The 20,920-nt window shown below is 45.5% G+C and overlaps 1 protein-coding gene across 1 annotated transcript in view; it reads right to left on the bottom strand.

Annotated features, from left to right (window-relative positions):
• Positions 1–20,920, bottom strand: part of itga9 (integrin, alpha 9) — a 632,947-nt gene that overhangs the window by 520,499 nt on the left and 91,528 nt on the right. Inside the window, exons 6-8 of the mRNA XM_038809824.1 lie at positions 12,261–12,390; positions 10,566–10,651; positions 4,659–4,721 (exon numbers count right to left, since the gene is read on the bottom strand). Of these exons, the coding sequence (XP_038665752.1) occupies positions 4,659–4,721; positions 10,566–10,651; positions 12,261–12,390 (279 nt within the window). The remainder of the gene's footprint in view (positions 1–4,658; positions 4,722–10,565; positions 10,652–12,260; positions 12,391–20,920) is intronic.

Below are 20,920 nucleotides of genomic sequence, written 5' to 3' on the forward strand. Positions count from 1 at the left end.
CCATTGGATAGTCTATTTGCTTCAATAATGCACACTGGACCCTTGAATAAAGTATTTTTGAGTTCTCCCAACAGTCTGATATTTTCCACTCTGTTAGAACTCGCTGCTTAGTGACGGCTGAACATTAGATCTTTAGCACATTCAGCAAGGCAAACTACTGATGGTCAGCTGTGCTTCAACTCTCTTTATGGAGCAATGCTTCACAATACATAGTGAAAAACTGCTGAGTTACATATACCCAGATAAGCGAAAAACAATTATAATAATCTTTATTATTGTCACAAGTAGGCTTACATCAACACTGCAATGAAGTTACTGTGAAAAGCCCCTAGTCGCCGCATTCCAGCACCTGTTCGGGTACATGGAGCGAGAATTCAGAATGTCTAATTCACCGAACAAGCACGTCTTTCGGGACTTGTGGGAGGAAGGCGGAGCACGTGGAGGAAATCCACGCAGACACGGGGAGAACGTTCAAACTCCGCACAGACAGTGAGCCAAGCCGGGAATCGAACCCGGGCCCCTGGCACTGTGAAGCAACAGTGCTAACCACTGTGCTACCATGCACAACTGTACTGCCAGATTTTCTATTGCCATGCCCAATGCCAAATCTTCTATGAATGTCCTCGTCCGCTATTGCTAATGATTGCCCAATAAGACCTGATTGCCCAGAGAGGCAGCGGCATACTTTCTGGCAAGATTAAGTGATATATAACGTATGCTTGGAGATACGTGAGCAATCCCATGTAAGGTGCAGTTCACTGAAAATTAAGAACATGTACCTTATTGCCAGACAAAAACTCATAAAGGAAACCAGATATAATCCATTTCTTCCAACACCTCTCCCAACCCCATTTTACATCATTGTTTCCATAGTTTTATCTCCATTACCAGAGTGAACGGAGGACTAGCAGGATTCTTGGCAGCACTGCACAAATTTTCAGGAAGGTCAGCCACCAATGCAATTAATGGCTTTCACTGTGTGCATATTTACAATCAATTATTCTACAGTAAACAGCTGAAGAGAGAGAGATGCTAAAATGGCAGCGTCCTCTCTCTCACTTATCGGAAAAGGCAGTCTGCTGCTTCTCATATTCGGCCTCCTATTGGTCCTCCAACTTTGAAGGCCCACTCACTATTCTCAGTTGGATAGCGAACACACCCACCAGCCACTAACTGGCCAATTCAAGTAAAATCACAGCCACCTGTTAGGGGCCGGAATCTGAGTCCCACTTTCCCTGGACATCAGGGTACTGAAGCTCATGGAGAAAGTCCTGCCCACTGATAGGCACGGTTGAGAACCAGAGTGCTCTGATTGAAGGTAAATGGCAATATAACAAAAGGCAACGTGAGGAAAACAATTTTTCACACAGCTTGTGGTTACGATCTGAGTTGCATTGCTTGACCTGCGGCATTGGAGGCCGGAAGGAAATTATTAGCAGGGCTATGGGAACATAAGAACATAAGAACATAAGAACATAAGAAATAGGAGCAGGAGTAGGCCATCTGGCCCCTCGAGCCTGCTCCGCCATTCAATGAGATCATGGCTGATCTTTTGTGGACTCAGCTCCACTTTCCGGCCCGAACACCATAACCCTTAATCCCTTTATTCTTCAAAAAACTATCTATCTTTACCTTAAAAACATGTAATGAAGGAGCCTCAACTGCTTCACTCGGCAAGGAATTCCATAGATTCACAACCCTTTGGGTGAAGAAGTTCCTCCTAAACTCAGTTCTAAATCTACTTCCCCTTATTTTGAGGCTATGCCCCCTAGTTCTGCTGTCACCCGCCAGTGGAAACAACCTGCCCGCATCTATCCTATCTATTCCCTTCATAATTTTAAATGTTTCTATAAGATCCCCCCTCATCCTTCTAAATTCCAACGAGTACAGTCCCAGTCTACTCAACCTCTCCTCATAATCCAACCCCTTCAGCTCTGGGATTAACCTAGTGAATCTCCTCTGCACACCCTCCAGCGCCAGTACGTCCTTTCTCAAGTAAGGAGACCAAAACTGAACACAATACTCCAGGTGTGGCCGCACTAACACCTTATACAATTGCAACATAACCTCCCTAGTCTTAAACTCCATCCCTCTAGCAATGAAGGACAAAATTCCATTTGCCTTCTTAATCACCTGTTGCACTTGTAAACCAACCTTCTGTGACTCATGCACTAGCACACCCAAGTCTCTCTGAACAGCGGCATGCTTTAATATTTTATCGTTTAAATAATAATCCCGTTTGCTGTTATTCCTACCAAAATGGATAACCTCACATTTGTCAACATTGTATTCCATCTGCCAGACCCGAGCCCATTCACTTAACCTATCCAAATCCCTCTGCAGACTTCCAGTATCCTCTGCACTTTTCGCTTTACCACTCATCTTAGTGTCATCTGCAAACTTGGACACATTGCCCTTGGTCCCCAACTCCAAATCATCAATGTAAATTGTGAACAATTGTGGGCCCAACACGGATCCCTGAGGGACACCACTAGCTACTGATTGCCAACCAGAGAAACACCCATTTATCCCAACTCTTTGCTTTCTATTAATTAACCAATCCTCTATCCATGCTACTACTTTACCCTTAATGCCATGCATCTTTATCTTATGCAGCAACCTTTTGTGTGGCACCTTGTCAAAGGCTTTCTGGAAATCCAGATATACCACATCCATCGGCTCCCCGTTATCTACTGCACTGGTAATGTCCTCAAAAAATTCCACTAAATTAGTTAGGCACGACCTGCCTTTTACGAACCCATGCTGCGTCTGCCCAATGGGACAATTTCTATCCAGATGCCTCGCAATTTCTTCCTTGATGATAGATTCCAGCATCTTCCCTATTACCGAAGTTAAACTCACTGGCCTATAATTTCCTGCTTTCTGCCTACCTCCTTTTTTAAACAGTGGCGTCACGTTTGCTAATTTCCAATCCACCGGGACCACCCCAGAGTCTAGTGAATTTCGGTAAATTATCACTAGTGCATCTGCAATTTCCCTAGCCATCTCTTTTAGCACTCTGGGATGCATTCCATCAGGGCCAGGAGACTTGTCTACCTTTAGCCCCATTAGCTTGCCCATCACTCCCTCCTTAGTGATAACAATCGTCTCAAGGTCCTCACCTGTCATAGCCTCATTTCTATCAGTCACTGGCATGTTATTTGTGTCTTCCACTGTGACGACCGACCCAAAAAACCTGTTCAGTTCCTCAGCCATTTCCTCATTTCCCATTATTAAAACTCCCTTCTCATCCTCTAAAGGACCAATATTTACCTTAGCCACTCTTTTTTGTCTTATATATTTGTAAAACCTTTTACTGTCTGTTTTTATATTCTGAGCAAGTTTACTCTCATACTCTATCTTACTCTTCTTTATAGCTTTTTTAGTAGCTTTCTGTTGCCCCCTAAAGATTTCCCAGTCCTCTAATCTCCCAGCAATCTTTGCCACTTTATATGCTTTTTCCTTCAATTTGATACTCTCCCTTATTTCCTTAGATATCCACGGTCGATTTTCCCTCTTTCTTCCGTCCTTCCTTTTTGTTGGTATAAACCTTTGCTGAGCACTGTGAAAAATCGCTTGGAAGGTTCTCCACTGTTCCTCAACTGTTCCACCATAAAGTCTTAGCTCCCAGTCTACCTTAGCTAGTTCTTCTCTCATCCCCTTGTAATCTCCCTTGTTTAAACACAAAACACTAGTATTTGATTTTACTTTCTCACCCTCCATCTGTATTTTAAATTCCACTGGAGAGTGGGACCAGCCATACCCATCTTGCAGAGATCTGGCACAGATTCCACAGGCCCAATGACATCCTTCTGCACTTTAACAGATCTGTGATTTAAGGCTCCTTGGGCTGGGTGTTCATCCTCGAGGTGATGAGCAGGAGTCGGGAAATTTTCTGGCTCAGCTTTCCCGGCTCGGGATGAAGTGCCCTCAAAGGCACAATTTGCATTCCGGGGAGGCAGGATAAACAGGAGTCAGGCCACATCTGGAAAGAGTTTGAAGGCAGCCACAGGGACTGCTGTTTGAAAGGCCAGTCCCCATTAATATGAAAACAGTAAAGCCCTTTAGTCCTAACCCCTCACACCCTACACACTTCACATATCCCATCCATGCCAAATCATGTGCTTGAGCCGACGCCTCCCCCCCTCTCCCCCCCCCCCCCCCCCCCCCCCCCACATGACTCCTCCTATCTCCAAGGCCAAACTATGGCACCTTCATGCCATGACCCACTATGTCAAACCAATAAACACTCTAGTGATAATAGGATGAGTTAAAAAAACTGTTAGAAAACAGCCATTCAATCAGTAAACCTGCTGTTACGACAGCAGTAAAGGTGTCAATCATCAGAGTCGTTAAAGTATCAATAGCAGAAATTTCAAGCACTTGACACCTCTTCATCCTATGTAAATAGATATAGTGAAATTGACGGAATAGATCTGAGAGCCGGAGCTGTCAATCAAGCATAGCTTTCCCTGAGACGCAGCTGTTTCAGTATTCTAATAAATGCTTGGACTCTCAGCCAAGATTCCTTATGCAAGACTGACAGACTAGCTTACCTTTATAATTCACATGAATAAACATTGATCAAACAATCTACAAATTGACTATTACATTTGCCTTTCCAGTGTAACAAAACATCAACTGTCTCAAAAACTGACCTCTTTTCCTGGAATTGTGAAAATTGCTGTGAGCTTGTCATTGTCAATCTTAAATATGTAAACCTAAAAAAGAAAGTGAGATATCATTATATCATATCAAATTTTATTAGGCAGATCATATTATAAAGATTATTTTTGTGTTGAAAGATAAATGTCCTGTCCTTTAAATACTAGAAAAATCTGTGGGTTTTTAAAAAATCAGTGCTTGCTATTTCACTCTGTCTACTGACATAAGTCTGAGAGTTATCATTACAGGATTGGTGTTGCATGACTGATTTCACAATCATTATGGGGTGCCTGCCAGTTCACAGCTTGATTGACAGGCCCTCTTGGTTATAAACCCTTCTAGCATTTAAAGGATGGTACATTTAAAGGCCTTGACAACTCTCTTGACAGTTGTATTGACTGTTTTCTTAATAGTGCCAATGAGCTTACCATTTCCAATGAGTTTATGCACTTTCCACACACATTAAGGCACGAATTTTAGTGCCAATGGAGCACTTTACTTCATCCACAGGACACCTGGGCACTCCTAATGGTGTTCCATGACCATATGCAAAAGTGTAGCTTACCTCTCCAAGAGGATACCCTACATCTCCAAAGCTTTCTGGCAGCTTTAGACCTTCCCCTACCAAGTCTAAATTGCACAAGTTGTGCTTTGCACATTCCACTAGCCTGAATCAGATTTGATTGAGGCAGCTGCACTTTGCCTCCATGAACCATGGATGTGCACATTAAAACCAGACCCCACCCCCCAAAAAAGTGGCAGAGGCCAGGTTCAGGGATGGGACCCCCATATCAGCACCTCTGCTTCCATTTTCACTAAGGCACAGAATCTCTCGGTGTGCGCAAATATTCTGGCCCCACAACCTGGGTGAAGATGATCCATGTATTTAGTCTCAATGAGCATCCAATGTTTTCTGACAGGCACGTTTATGGTGGAAACGTGCTTATGCCTTATGTATATGGAGCATGGTTAATGAACATTTACCTTTAGCATTGATTGGGCCATATATTCCAGCCTTGAAAGCACAGATTAATTGAAGCTGACTAGGTTAACGTTTGAGAGACAAGAATGTGCCAATTTTATTTGAAGATAAAACCAAATTACTGTTGATGCTGGAATTTGAAACAGAAAGAGACAATATTGGATAATCGCAGTAGGTCTGACAGCATTAATGGAGAGAGAAGGGAGCTAGAATTTCGAGTGTGGATGACTCTTTGTCAAAGCTGCTTTCATGCACAAGTTTGAATAAGACCTCCTCACCACACAGGACCTTCAACCGACGTTATACACCAGATACATCGATGACATTTTTTTCCTTTAGACCCACGGCGAAGAATCACTGAAACAATTACACAATGACATCAATAAGTTCCATCCCACCATCAGACTCACCATGGACTCCTCTCCAAAATCAGTTGCATTCTTGGACACACTGGTCTCCATCAGGACTGTTACCTCAGCACTTCATTTTACCGCAAGCCCACGGATAACCTCACGATGCTCCACTTCTCCAGCTTCCACCCTAAACACATTAAAGAAGCCATCCCCTATGGACAAGCCCTCCGTATACACAGGATATGCTCAGACGAGGAGGAGTGTAACAGACATCTAAAGACGCTGAAAGCTGCCCTCGTATTAACCGGATATGGCGCTCGACTCATCGATCGACAGTTCCAACGCATCACAGCAAAAAACTGCACCATCCTCCTCAGAAAACAAACACGGGACACAACCGACAGAGTACCCTTCGTCGTCCAGTACTTGCCCAAAGCGGAGAAACTATGACATCTTCTTCGCAACCTTCAACACATCATCGATGAAGATGAACATCTTGCCACGGACATCCCCACACCCCACTTCTTGCCTTCAAACAACTGTGCAACCTCAAAAAAACCATTGTTTGCAGCAAATTACCCAGCCTTCAGAACAGTGACCACAACACCACGCAACCCTGCCAATCTCTGCAAGACGTGCCAGATCATCGACATGGATACCATCATTACACGAGAGAGCACCACCCACCAGGTACGCGGTACATACTCGTGTGACTCGGCCAACGTTGTCTACCTCATACGCTGCAGGAAAGGATGTCCCGAAGCATGGTACATTGGCGAGACCATGCAGACGCTGCGACAACAAATGAACGGACATCGCGCGACAATCACCAGGCAGGAATGTTCCCTTCCAGTCGGGGAACACTTCAGCAGTCAAGGGCATTCAGCCTCTGATCTCCGGGTAAGCGTTCTCCAAGGCGGCCTTCAGGACGCGCAACAACGCAGAATCGCCAAGCAGAAACTAATAGCCAAGTTCTGCACACATGAATGCAGCCTCAACCAATTCATGTTGCATTACATTCACTCCCCACCATCTGGCCTGGGCTTGCAAAATCCTACCAACTATCCTGGCTTGAGACAATTCACACCTCTTTAACCTGGGGTTACCCCTATCTCTGGATCTGTAAAGACTTAATTACCTGCTAATGCTCGCATTCTAAGCATTGTCTGGCATCTTTGAATTTGTCTATATATATGTTTCTGGAGCATACCTCTTCATTCACCTGAGGAAGGAGCAGTGCTCCGAAAGCTAGTGTTTGAAACAAACCTGTTGGACTTTATCCTGGTGTTGTAAGACTTCTCACTGTGCTCCATAGATGCTGTCAGACCTGCTGCGATTGTCCAGTATTTTCTGTTTTTGTGCCAATTTAATATTACTGTTTGATCAATTGAATTGATTTTTAAAGCTGTTCATGATCTGTGCCCAGATATTCAAGCTGTGTGCCTCACCCCGCGCTGGCACCGGCATGAAAATCCGGCATTTGAATGTGTTTAAATATCGGTTTGACCCAGTATGCTACAGGCCTCTGTGATTCTCTGCCCCTCTCAGGCGGAAATAACACGGGCAGTGTTCACAACAAGTATTGAAAAGTAGGATCTGGATGTCATGGCTTCGGAGGGAGAGAGAGGAGGTAAGAGAAGTTTTTAAAATAGTTATACACTGGAAAGAAATGTAGTGCATGCTGGGGGCTGCGTGCCAAAGCTGTGGGGAGTGGCGTAAAGCAACTTGCTGACGGCCCTGTGGAGCCGGGGTGTCCCCCTCAGGGTAGGGGTGGCCAGATACGGACCACCATTGCTGCGGTAGTTGCTATAACAACAACCATTTGGTACAGGTTACAGGTCCCTGGCTGCGTACACTGCCGACTGCTCACTGTGTCCTGTAAATGTTCACAGAGCGTCAAGTCATTTGGGAGCCCACCCGGGCTACCCCTCTGGAAACCCTCAGATCCCAGCTGACCCATCAATGGGATGGGCATGGCTCCCAGGATCCACATCACACTGCAGCTGAGCTCCCAGTAGAGGCCCACCCCCTTTGCCCAGCCCCTGTTGTAGGACCTGCCCACACACAAGCCCCAAAGTATGGAGGCGGTCGATGGCACACAGTGACCCGTTCCACCGGCTGCCACCTGGACAGGGGCCGCAGGGCCTGTTGCTGACATAGGGTACAGCAGCCACTGGTTCCCCCCCTGTGGGAGGGGGGTTGGAATGGAGGGTGGAGCTGGGGTGAAACTCAGGGTCGCAGTCTAGCCAGTTAGAGTAGAATGAGCAAAGAAATATTTATCTTGCTGACATCTCGTCTATACCCCTCTCCCATGCCAGCAACAGACCAGAATGGTTGCATTCTACCTGGCTGCAGCTGCCCTTGTGGACGGCACCAAGGCTGCAGGCACAGGCGCTGCTCGGGGAGGACCTTGTACAAGAGGAGCCTGCGTCAGAGGAGCAGGGGCCAGCTGGTGAGCCGGCAGTCAAACAGGCCGAGGAGGAGGTGCGAAGGAGTTGCCGCATCAGGCAATATGTATACCATCAGCGCCTGTCCTTCAAAGACCCACTGGACCAAACGTGCCGCCAAAAACTTTGGCTGAGCAGGGAGACCATGTGCCATCTATACCATATGATGGCACACCTGGAACCGTGGGGTATGGAGAAGGACACCCACTGCCGGTGGTTGTGAAGGTGACGGTTGCCCTGAACTTCATTTCCTCGGGTTCTTTCCAGGATTTGAGCGGGGTCCTGGCAGGTATATCCCAGACATCCATGCACATGTGCTTCCGCTTCATTTCAGATGCCCTATATGGGCGGGCAGCATAAATTTCAGTCTAAACCAAGCCCACCAGGATGCCCGGGCAGCAGGGTTCGCTGCCATCGCTTTCATGCCCCAGGTCCAGGGGTGATAGGTGGAACCCATGTCCCCCTACTTGCACCGGTTCTTCGGGGGGGTGCCCTTCATCAATTGGAAGAGCTTCACTCCCTGAATGTGCAGTTGGTGTGTGACCACCAGTTGAACATAATCACTTCTGTGCCCAATACCCAGGCAACGCGCATGACTCATATATATCCTGGCGCACCTGTCTGTTCCTGGTATCTTCAAGGCGCTCATTCGGGTGATGGGTTGGCTCTTGGCGACAAGGGTTATCTGCTGCAGTACTGGCTAATAACGCCTGTCCAGTGGCCCCAGATCAATGCGGAAAACCATTATAACACCCAGGAGCGTCATTGAATGGTGCATCAGTATCCTTAAGGTGGGGTACAGGTGCCTGGACCATTCTGGTGGGGCCCTCCAATATAGCCCAGGAGGGTCTCGCACATCGTGGTGGCCTGTTGCGTCCTTCATAACATTGCTCAGCAGAGGGGAGACGTACTGGAGGAGGAGGAATGCCAGACCCCATTGGACGAGGAGGAGGTGGATGAGATTGCCAGGAGGACCAGGGCCTTGAACGACAGTGTGTGGGGAGTGGAGTGCTTATAAACAGCTCCAGTTTGTCAAGCTCTCCAATGCCAATTCCGGCCAGAGCAAATCCGATGCCGGCGGGAATTAAAATTGCACTAGTTTCACATGGGGCAATGTGCTGGCCCATTAGTATTTCCTGAATAGCTCCAGGACTAGCGCCTCCAACTGGAACAGGAAACACTGCCAATTCAGTCCAAATGTCAACACAGCCTCTGAAACCGAGAATTTTGCCCAAAGTTTCCTCCATGATGCAGTTGCTTGGCTACGTAGCAATCTGGAATGTACATTGAAATAAACAGCTATCAGAACTTCAGGAAAGTTCAGTGATTTTTAAAATGTGTGATGCCCAAGTTTGTAGCCCACCCAGTAAAAAGAAACTTTAATGCGAATGTTAATCAGCAGCAATGCAATGTGGTGAATGCCTTAATTTCTGCACAACAAAAAACGCTTATTTAGAAGTGGCAGATTTCGCCGTTTAGTTTCTGTCTGGGCAGTGCGCGACACAGCCAGTGAGAACAGAAGATTCCCTCCTTGTGCCATGAGAGGAACCGAAACAAAAAGATTCCTATTTGTTCTGTACTGTTAGCTTGCAAGGGGAATGGTAGGTAATGCAGTGCGATGATGTTGCAACTAAATGGTAAGGTTTAAAAATGCACAATGCAGGCACAGAAACCTGGCCACCAAGAATATACTTAAGAAAGTCAAGAAATCGCAAGTCGTCCAGACTTTCCATTCATTAATTTTAATGGATGGGAAATCATGGGAAGCACACGACCCCAGTTTGCCAGCAGGAAACAAAGGCTCAGTACAATAAGATGGCTCCCTTGACCTGAACCATGCACCAGCAATAATCTACATTACCTGAAGACAACTAGAGAACTTTATAACTCAGGCTGCTTTTCAAGAATTGGATCCAGATGTTCCGAGCCCACGAGTTCAAATAAATCTCTTCGCACCGCAAACAAAATTGTTTAAGTAAACACAGGGACAAAATGCTCCCTTTATAACACTTGAAGAATAGAATGAAATGCAGCTCTATGTGACATGACATATAGGCCTTTGCGACCATTTGTTGTAAAGGTGGACTCTGAAATTGTTACACTTGCTTCGACCTGTACCTTTCCAATGCCTTCATCCTGCGGGGCTCCTCCTACAATCTCCAAAGAACTGGGGTGCGTGAAATGACCGGTAGCCACTGCATATCCTATAGAAAAAGAAGAGCAGAAGGAGCATAAAGTCTAGCTGTTTCAATTTAACAGTAAGACATGTTTTAGGAGCCTCCATTCACCGCACCCCCCCCCCCCCCTCCCCCTCCCCCGGCCCCATTCCTCCCTCCGCAAGCTAAAAGCAAACAAATAGGTTCAGCGGCTGCCTTACAATTACATTGGTCAGTGTGAACAGCAACTCTCAGGAAATCCAATGCAGATACTTCACTGTAAAAGGGAAATTGGATTAAAGCAGCCTGTGATCTTATTTTGGTTGTTCTCTCATTTCAGGAAAAAAACTACAAAAATGTAATGCTTTAATTAAATGCAAGTGTTCCAGGCAGTAAAGTCCATTTCCTATGAGATATAATCTGGAAAATATTGATACAGATATTTATTTCGGACTAGGAAAGAATGCTGAGTTCAAATATAAAATGGGTCATCTCATGATTGCAGAAATTGAGTCAATACTCTAATGTCTGTCTCCCCCACCCAATGAGTGCACATAAAATTAATCTTCCTCCACTTCAAAGATCATTTGATGTTTCTGTGGTATTATCATAACTATTAGCATTACAAGGGTTAATGTAGTACCATGAATAGCCACTCGAGGGAGCTGCAGAGAGTACTATATAAAGCTGTGATGCTAGACCTTAGGGAGTAGTAAGCAGGAGACGGCTAGAGCGAGGTCATAAGAGCAGTTAGTGAGAAAAGGTTAGATTATAGTTATACCAGTGAGTGACATTAGCAGTAGGTGAGTGTAGTTAGATGTTATTGATTAATTCTGTATTCTAATAAGGGCTAAGTGTCGAAACCCAGTTTAGTAGTGTAAATAAAATCATAGCTTTAAGTAAAAGCTATACTGAGGTCTTTGTGAAACACTACGCCAACCATCCTAAATAAGCAACACAAAGAACACCACAGTTTCGAATAGTCGGGTTGCACAAGATGTGATCCCTGAATAAATAAATGAACTGTTATAAACACACAATATTTCATAAACAGTGAGAAAGAGCTGGATAGTATCACCAGAAAGGATTCAGCAGCCTAAACTCCAGCCACAATGGTTTCACATGCCACCAAATTTGATGATCCAATCCATAATTCTGTGTACATTTGCACTAGTAAACTGTGTGATTCTGACAAAACCTGTTTGCCATTTGTAAATACCAATGCAGGACAGCCCCATAAAAACTCAACGTCCCATCTCTTGGTTTCTGAAGAAGAGTTAAAAATTGGGATGCGTTTCTTTCCAACATTTGTCCTGTGATGCTTTTTTAAAAAATAACTGCTGAGGACCTAGCAGGGAAACTGAGATGGGTGCTAAAAGCCCACTCTTATTGATTGTAATTGCCTTCAGTTTATCACCCAGGCAGTTAAGTGGAAAATCAGCCCCAGTGACACAGGTCAAAGTGTAGTGATTCTCTTCTCTTCTGATTCAGATCGGCCTGATTTTAACTGTACCATTTAAACTATTTCACTGCAACACTAGTCTGTAATGCAAATACACCAGAAGGAAGCAGGGACTAAATCAGGGACTAAATCAATGAGCGGCCAAGTATTTTATATTTTTGCACTACAAGATACTGAAAGGTTTGCATTACTTACCTAGGTAACGGTAATGGCTGGCCCCGATGGTTGGATCCTCAAAATGATAATACTTCCCCTCTTTCAAACTGTAAACTTTGACTGTGCCAGTCCAGTAGTATGACCCAGGTGCCCCCATTACAACTAGATCCTGCAAATGAAAGCAGATGTTAAGTCCACTGAACTGATGGAAATAACGCAGGATCGTACACTTACTGCTCAAAGAAACGACATTGCTAATTTCATAACCCCTGTGCCTGCTCAGTTGTTACCCATATTCAATGAATGACCTTTGGCAAGTTCCTCTTGTGACCAAAGTCTGAGCCAAAAGCAATCTGGCTAAAATTGACTAAACCCGCAGAAAAGATTGTGCCATTGTGAACTTGAGTTACATCAAGAATAAATTGATTTTCCACAATCTTTAATGCGTATTTAAATAACATTTCAAAGCCAGTCCTGCTTACAAGACTGCACTTTGCAAATTTGCACGGCAAACAAAAGTGACTGCAAGATCAAAAGTTATTCAACAGCTATTGATGTCTGAGAGATGCTGCATCAATCCTTTGCTTCACGGATTAAGTGATTTTTTTCAGGAAATATTTTGGAGCTTATTCTTCAAGGTGATAAAAAATTGACACATTGTGACCTGCTACTTGTCAGACCAGGCCTGGATGTTACCCAGGTCCTATTGCCAGTACACATGGGCTATTTTGTTATTGGAGGATACTGGAGATTATTAATGAAGTTGAAAGTTATCGAGTTTTCAGTAATCATTCCCACACATGACATTGTGATGGAAGGAAGATCATTAACGAAGCAGAGGAACATGGTTGGACCCAGGAAAGTGACCCAGGAAAGCAGCCATAACCATCTACATTTGTGTCAGGTAAATTCTAGACATTGAGGGTTTTACATTTGGCCACTTACTGACTTTGTGAGAACTCCTTGGGGCCGCAGCAACACTTTCCTGTCCTCCATCATTCACTCCTTACATCCATGTCTGGAACAAAGCTGTAACCAATATCTGAAGCCCTATGGTTCACATGAATGTCACAGACCACATTATTTGTGACATTATTTGTCACTTGATGACTCTTTCTATCACTTTACTGATAATGCAGTGGAGGCTAATAGATAAGTAATAAGACTGGTTAGATTTACCTGGGAAAACTTTCACATTTTCAAATCGATACCAGTATTGTACTTGCACTGAATTAGTTTTGTTGATGAATAATTATTTCTGAGACATGGATTGTCAACACTACAACAGTGTATTATCAGAGTCCATATCCCTTCCTGTATATCAGCTGCTGCTTAATGCCTCATGAAATTAGCATGCATGTTGGTGTGGACCTTAAGAGACAAAGTCGGATCATACAATTGGAATTTTTGATTATAGAAACAAGCAAACACCTCAACCTTGACTTGCACTTGTGCTGGGTATGATGTTATTGGAGTTGTATTTACTGTTACTGTGAAAATCCCCGAGTCGCCACACTCCTGAATGACGGTGAGAGGGGCTGGGAGGAAGCAGTCAGTGCAGGGATCCTCTGTGGTCGTTCCCCTCAGTAACATGTATACCACTTTGGATACTGTTGAGGGGGACAACCTACCAGAGGTAAGCCACGGTGAACAGATCTCCAGCACTGAGTCCGTCCCTGTGGCTCAGAAGGGAAGGAGGGAGAGCAGGAGAGCAATAGTTATTGAGGACTCGATAGTTAGAGGGACAGATAGATGGTTCTGTGGCAACGGAAGAGACTCATGGATGGTGTGTTGCCTCCCGGGTGCCAGAGTCCGTGACGTCTCGGACCGTGTTTTCAGAATCCATAAGGAGGAGGGGGAACAGTCACAAGTTGTGGTACACATCGGTACCAACGACATAGGTAAGAAAAGGGACGGGGATTTAAAACAGGAATTTAGAGGGCTAGGGTGGAAGCTGAGAGGCAGGACAAACCAGAGTTGTCATCTCTGGTTTGTTGCCAGTGCCACGTGCTAGCGAGGTGAGGAACAGGGAGACAGTGCAGATAAACACGTGGCTGCAGGGATGGTGTAGGAGGAAGGGTTTCAGTTACGTGGATAATTGGAGCACATTCTGGGGAAGGTGAGACCTGTACAGACAGGAAGGTTTGCACCTGAACCAGAGGGGCACCAATATCCTGGGAGGGAAATTTGCTACATCTCTTGCGGGGGGTTTAAACTAATTTGTCAGGGGATGGGAAAACGAGCTGTAGTCCAGAAGCCAGTGTGGAGAGTAGTGAGATACTGAGGAGGGTATCAAGGTCACAGGAGTGTACTGGCAGACAGAAAGGTGGGTTGAAGTGTGTCTACTTCAATGCAAGGAGCATCCGGAATAGGGTAGGTGAATTGGAGCGTGGATTGGTACTTGGGACTACGATGTTATGGGCATTACGGAGACATGGTTAGAACAGGGACAGGAATGGTTGTTGGAAGTTCCGGGGTATAGATATTTCAGTAAGAGTACTGAAGGTGGTAAGGGAGGTGGAGGAGTAGCATTGTTAATCAAGGATAGTTTAACGGCTGCAGAAAGGCAGTTCGAAGGGGATCTGCCTACTGAGGTAATATGGGCCGAAGTTAGAAATAGGAAAGGAGCAGTCACATTGTTAGGAGTTTTCTATAGGCCCCCAAATAGTAATAGAGATGTGGCGGAAGCAATTGCAAAACAGATTATGGATAGGTGTGGAGGTCTCAGGGTAGTTGTCATGGGTGACTTTAACTTTCCAAATATTGATTGGAATCTCTATAGGTCGAACAGTTCGGATAGGGCAGTTTTTGTACAACGTGTGCAGGAGGGTTTCCTGGCACAATATGTGGATAGGCCAACAAGAGGGGGGGCCACATTGGATTTGGTACTGGGTAATGAACCGGGCCAAGTGTTAGATTTGTTTGTGGGAGAGCACTTTGGAGATAGTGACCACAATTCAGTGTCTTTCACGATTGCAATGGAGGGGGATAGGGCCATACAGCAGGGCAAGGTTTATAATTGGGGGAGGGGTAATTATGATGCAATTGGGCAAGAATTAGGGAGCATAAGATGGGAACAGAAACTGTCAGTGAAAGGTACAAATGAAACAAATACTGCGTGTCCTTGATAGATATGTCCCTGTCAGGCAGGGAGGAAATGGCCGTGTGAGGGAACCATGGTTCACAAAAGAGGTTGAATGTCTTGTCAAGAGGAAAAAGGAGCGTATGTCAGGATGAGAAAACAAGGTTCAGTTGGGTCGCTTGAGGGTTACAAGGTAGCAAGGAATGAGCTGAAAAAAGGGCTGAGGAGAGCTAGGAGGGGGCATGGGAAGTCCTTGGCCGGTCGGATCAAGGAAAACCCCAAGGCTTTTTACTCTTATGTGAGAAATAAAAGAATGACCAGGGTGAGATTAGGGCTGGTCAAGGACAGTAGTGGGAGCTTGTGCATGGAGTCAGAAGAAGTAGGAGAGGCATTGAATGAATACTTTTCTTCAGTGTTCACCAAGGAGAGGGGCCATGTTTTTGAGGATGAGAGTGTGATACAGGTGGGTAGGCTGGAGGGGGTAGATGCTCTGAAGAAGGATGTATTAGCAATTTTGAAAAACCTGAGGGTCGACAAGTCCCCTGGGCCAGATGGGATATATCCAAGGATTCTTTGGGAGGCAAGGGATGAGATTGCAGAGCCTTTGGCTTTGATTTTTGGGTCATCACTGTCCACGGGGATAGTGCCAGAGGACTGGAGAGTGGCGAATGTAATTCCTCTGTTCAAGAAAGGGAATAGGAATGACCCTGGTAATTATAGGCCGGTTAGTCTTACTTCGGTGGTCGGTAAGTTAATAGAAAAGGTCCTGAAGGATAGGATTTATGACCATTTGGAAAGATGCAGCTTAATTTGGGATAATCAACACGGATTCGTGAAGGGTAAGTCTTGCCTCACAAATTTGATTGAATTCTTTGAGGAGGTAACTAAGTGTGCAGATAAAGGTAGAGCAGTTGATGTCGTACACATGGATTTTAGTAATGTGTGTGATAAGGTTTCCCATGGTCGGCTTATGAAGAACGTAAGGAGGAGTCAGATAGAGGGAAATTTGTACAATTGTATAAGTAACTGGCTATCACATAGATGACAGAGGGTGGTGGTGGATGGAAAATCTTCAGACTGGAAACCAGTTACCAGCAGTGTACCACAGGGATCAGTGCTGGGTCCTCTGCTATTTGTGATTTTTGTCAATGACTTGAAGGAGGGGGCTGAAGGGTGGCTCAGTAAATTTGCTGATGACACCAAGATTGGTGGAGTAGTGGATGAGGTGGAGGGCTGTTGTAGGCTGCAAAGAGACATTGATAGGATGCAGAGCTGGGCCGAAAATTGGCAGATGGAGTTTAACCCTGATAAGTGCGAGGTGATTCATTTTGGTGGAAAAAATTTGAATGCGGAATACAGGGTCAATGGCAGGGTTCTGAGGAATGTCCACAGGTCTGTGAAGGTTGCCGCTCAAGTGGATAGAGCCGTCAAGAAGGTCTATAGTGTTTTAGCGTTTATTAACAGGGGACTTGAGTTTAAGAGCTGTGGGGTTATGCTGCAACTGTACATGACCCTGGTGAGACCACATTTGGAGTATTGTGTACAGTTCTGGTCACCTCACTGTAGGAAGGATGTGGAAGCATTGGAAAGGGTGCAAAGGAGATTTACCAGGATGCTGCCTGGTTTGCAGGATAGGTCTTATGAGGAAAGGTTGAGGGAGCTAAGACTTTTCTCTTTGGAGCGGAGGAGGATGAGAGGCAACTTAATAGAGGTATATATGATGATGAGGGGGATAGATAGAGTGGACGTTCAAAGACTATTTCCTTGGGTGGATGTAGCTGTTACATGGGGGCATAACTATAAGGTTCAGGGTGGGAGATATGGGAGGGATGTCCAAGGTAGGTTCTTTACTCAGAGAGTGGTTAGGGTGTGGAATGGACTGCCTGCTGTGATAATGGTGTTGGACGCTTTAGGAACTTTCAAGCGGTTATTGGATAGGCACATGGAGCACACCAGAATGACAGAGAGTGGGATAGCTTGATCTTGGTTTCGGACAATGCTCGGCACAACATCGAGGGCCGAAGGGCCTGTTCTGTGCTGTACTGTTCTATGTTCTCTGTACTCCGGTGCCTGTTCGGGTACACTGAAGGAGAATTGAGAATGTCCAATTCGCCTAACAAGCACATCTTTCTGGACTTGTGGGAGGAAACCGGAGCACCCGGAAGAAACCCACGGGGAGAACTCACAGACTCTATCAGACAGTGACCCAAGCAGGAATCTAACCTGGGACGCTGGCACTGTGAAGCAACGGTGCTAACCACTGTGCTAATGTGCCACCCTGATGTCTTCCTTGAACCCAAAGGTTGAACCCTTTCTCACAAGTACCTGTGTGTGTGTTTTCCCCATTACGATAGTGGATGCTCCGGTCTCTACTTCCATCTCTATAGGTTTACCATTAACCAAAAGCACCTTTCCCGCTTTCACGTTGTTCAGAGAATGAACACTCAAATCAGTTGTGGGGAAATCTTCCACACTGTGTATTTACGATGTGCTACTGCCTTTAGCACTGAGCAGGCCTGGCTTGTACATACACCGGTGCCTCAAGTGTCCTTTCCTGTGGCATGAATAACATCTGCTTCCTTAAATCTGCAAGCTTCTGGGGAATGATTACCCCTGCACCGATAAACACTCTGCTTCAAGCCTTGGTGTTGCAATCACTCTCCTAAACCTTCTGACTCTGCTTGCTGTTACATTTGCTTACCGTTTATAACTAGCATCTTCAATTTTGGTGCCACTGCTGACTGCAGCTTCCCACTCTAACTGATGAATCACTCTGCCATTTTGCATGCTCTGAAGCTCCTGTGCACCCTTCTCGGCTCTCTCTATCTCCAGTGCCTTTTTAAAATTGCTTTCTGTCTCCGCTAACAGCTTTCTCTGGCTGCTTCATTACTGACTCCACAAACTAAGCAATCTCTCAGCGTACTGTACAGGATGGCGCCAAAGTCGCAATGCTTCATAATGTAGGTCGCAATGGTCTCTCCCCATGGAATTAAACTTAAAACGCAGGCTTTGGATGATAGCATGCCTTTAGTATATCTAGTATATACTCCAGTATATCTGTGAATTAACTAGAATCAAGCGGGTTCGGGAACGCAAGGCTGAGGATTAGACTACAGTATAGGCCTGGGTCCCACACAGCCTTAAAGGGATTGCCTGCTTCTTCCCCTCGTCCTCTATTCCATTGCCCATATAATAGTACATACAGTGCAGAAGGATGCCACTCGACCATCGAGTCGGCACAGACACATTTAAGCCCTCAACAACGCCCGATCCCCGAAATTCAATAACCTTTTTGGTCACAAAGGACAATTTAGCATGGCCAATCCACCTAACCTGCATGCCTTTGGACTATGGGAGGAAACTGGAGCACCCGGAGGAAACCCACACAGAGAACATGCAGACTCTGCACAGACAGTGACCCAGCGAGGAATCGAACCTGGGACCCTGGCGCTCTGAAGCCACAGTGCTATCCACTTGTGCTACCATGCTGCCCAGTGGATACCCTATAATAGGGTAGATATTCTATATACTGTGTCCAATCCTCAATGGAGACTTTAAAGGGATCAAATTAACCAAATAGAGGCATTTTCCCTGCAGAACGTTTCTGTTTTGCAACCTGACTTTGAAGGGTTCTGTACTCACAGTTATGGGGCCACACGTCCTCTGCTTTATCCTTAACACCAATGTAATAACTCTGACTCACCAGCTCGGTATGAAACAACTAGCGTTTGTTTACAACATACTACCTTACAGACTCTTGCAGCCTTGTGGCTGCCAGTCAGCATTCAGAATCGATCTGAGGCAAAAGCCCAACCTTCCACGGATAAAACCCCACCCTGGAGCCCTGATTGGTTTTTCCAGGTCTAGTGACCCTATTGGCCGATCATCCCGAAAAGGGACCAGCCACCACAGCCACCACCTGTATCATTCCCTCCGAATCACTCACCATCCTGATTTGAAACGATATCACTGCTCCTTCAAGGTTGTTGGGTCAAAATTTTGGAAAATCCTCTTTAACAGCACTGATATATCTACACTACAAAGACTGCAGCAATCCTAGGATGTGGGCCATCACAATATTTTACATGGGAAATTAGGAATGGGCAATAAATGGGCAATAAATGTTGGCCTTGCCAGCAATGCTCACGTCCCAAGAATGAAGTTCAAAAAACTACCAACATGCTAATGAGGTAGATTTCAAACAGATCTAGCACTTAAAGAGCGGGCATCTATGAGGCGCTGTGGGCCATCAGCAACAGCAAAATTCGATCACAATCTGTAATATCGTTTGTGTCCGTGTGAACACGAGTGTGTTTGTCAGTGCGAGGTAAACATGAGTATGTGTGTGTGAGAATGAGTGAGTGTGTCTGTGAGGATGAGCATGTATCAGTCTAATAATAATAATAATCTTGGATTCCACTTTTGGGGCATGGAAAGAGAAAGGGCTGGAGAGGGTGAATGATTTATTGCTGGATGGGGGTTTGCCAGCCTGGAGGAAGTGAAGAAGAAATTTGGGTTGGCCGGCTCGGGTATATTTAGGTATCTCCAGGTGTGGAGCTTTGTGAAGAGGATGTTCTCAGCTTTTCCGGGGGTGCCACCATCATCCTTATTGGAGAGGGTTCTCTCTTGGTCGGGGTCAGAGGAGGGCAGTACATCCTTGAGAACGGATCATAGGGGGAAAGTTGAGTTTGGTGGAAGGGGTAAAGGCGAAATGGGTGGAAGAATTGGAACAATAGTGGAGGAGGAGGTATAGAGTGAGGCGCTGCGGAGGGTAAACGCCACTTTATCCTATGCGAGACTGAGCCTGATACAGCTGAAGGTAGTGTTTCGAGTGCATCTCACTAACGTTAGGATGAGTTGGAAGATAGGTGTGAGCATTGTTCGAGAGGGCCCACTCACCACACTCACATGTTATGGTCTTGTTCCAAATAGCGGGATTTTTGGCAGTTATTTTTTAACATCATGTCGGCGATCTTAAGTTTTGAGCTGGAGCCCTACCCTTTGGTGGCCATTTTTTGGAGTTTTGGATGTGCTGGAGCTGCAGACGAGTAGTGGAGGCAGATATCCTTGTCTTCGCCTCCATTGGTGGCATTGAGGCAGATCCTGCTGGGTTGGAGGATAGAAACATTGCCGAGTGCATTGGCACGGTCAGGGGATTAGATGGAATTTTACCACTTTGAGAAGTTCAAATACAACATGAGGGGGTCGATTGAAAAGTTCTATTGGAGATGGCGGATCTTAATATTGAATTTCAGAGAATAGGTCACTGTTGGCTGTTAAAGCGGGGTGAGGGGGGAGGTTACAAAGAATGGGGGAAAGGGGATTGAAGGGTCGTGTTTGGGGTTCTGGTTGTTTGCATCTAATTTCACAGGTTGTTTTTTTTGTAATTTTGTTCAAAATGTTAACTTTGATTAAAATGTTTTTTAAAAAGTGAGGACAACTACATGAGTGTGAGGATTAGTGTATGTGAGGGTGAGTATGAGGGTAAGTGTCTGTGAGGATTAGTGAGTGTGCGTGAGGATGAGTGTGTGTGAAGATGATTATGTGTGAGTGTGGGGATGAGTATGAGAACAAGTGTGAGTGTCTGTGTGTGAGTGTCTGTGTAGATGAATGTGTG

Source organism: Scyliorhinus canicula, chromosome 10, assembly GCF_902713615.1.
Source record: "Scyliorhinus canicula chromosome 10, sScyCan1.1, whole genome shotgun sequence".
NCBI lineage: Eukaryota > Metazoa > Chordata > Chondrichthyes > Carcharhiniformes > Scyliorhinidae > Scyliorhinus > Scyliorhinus canicula.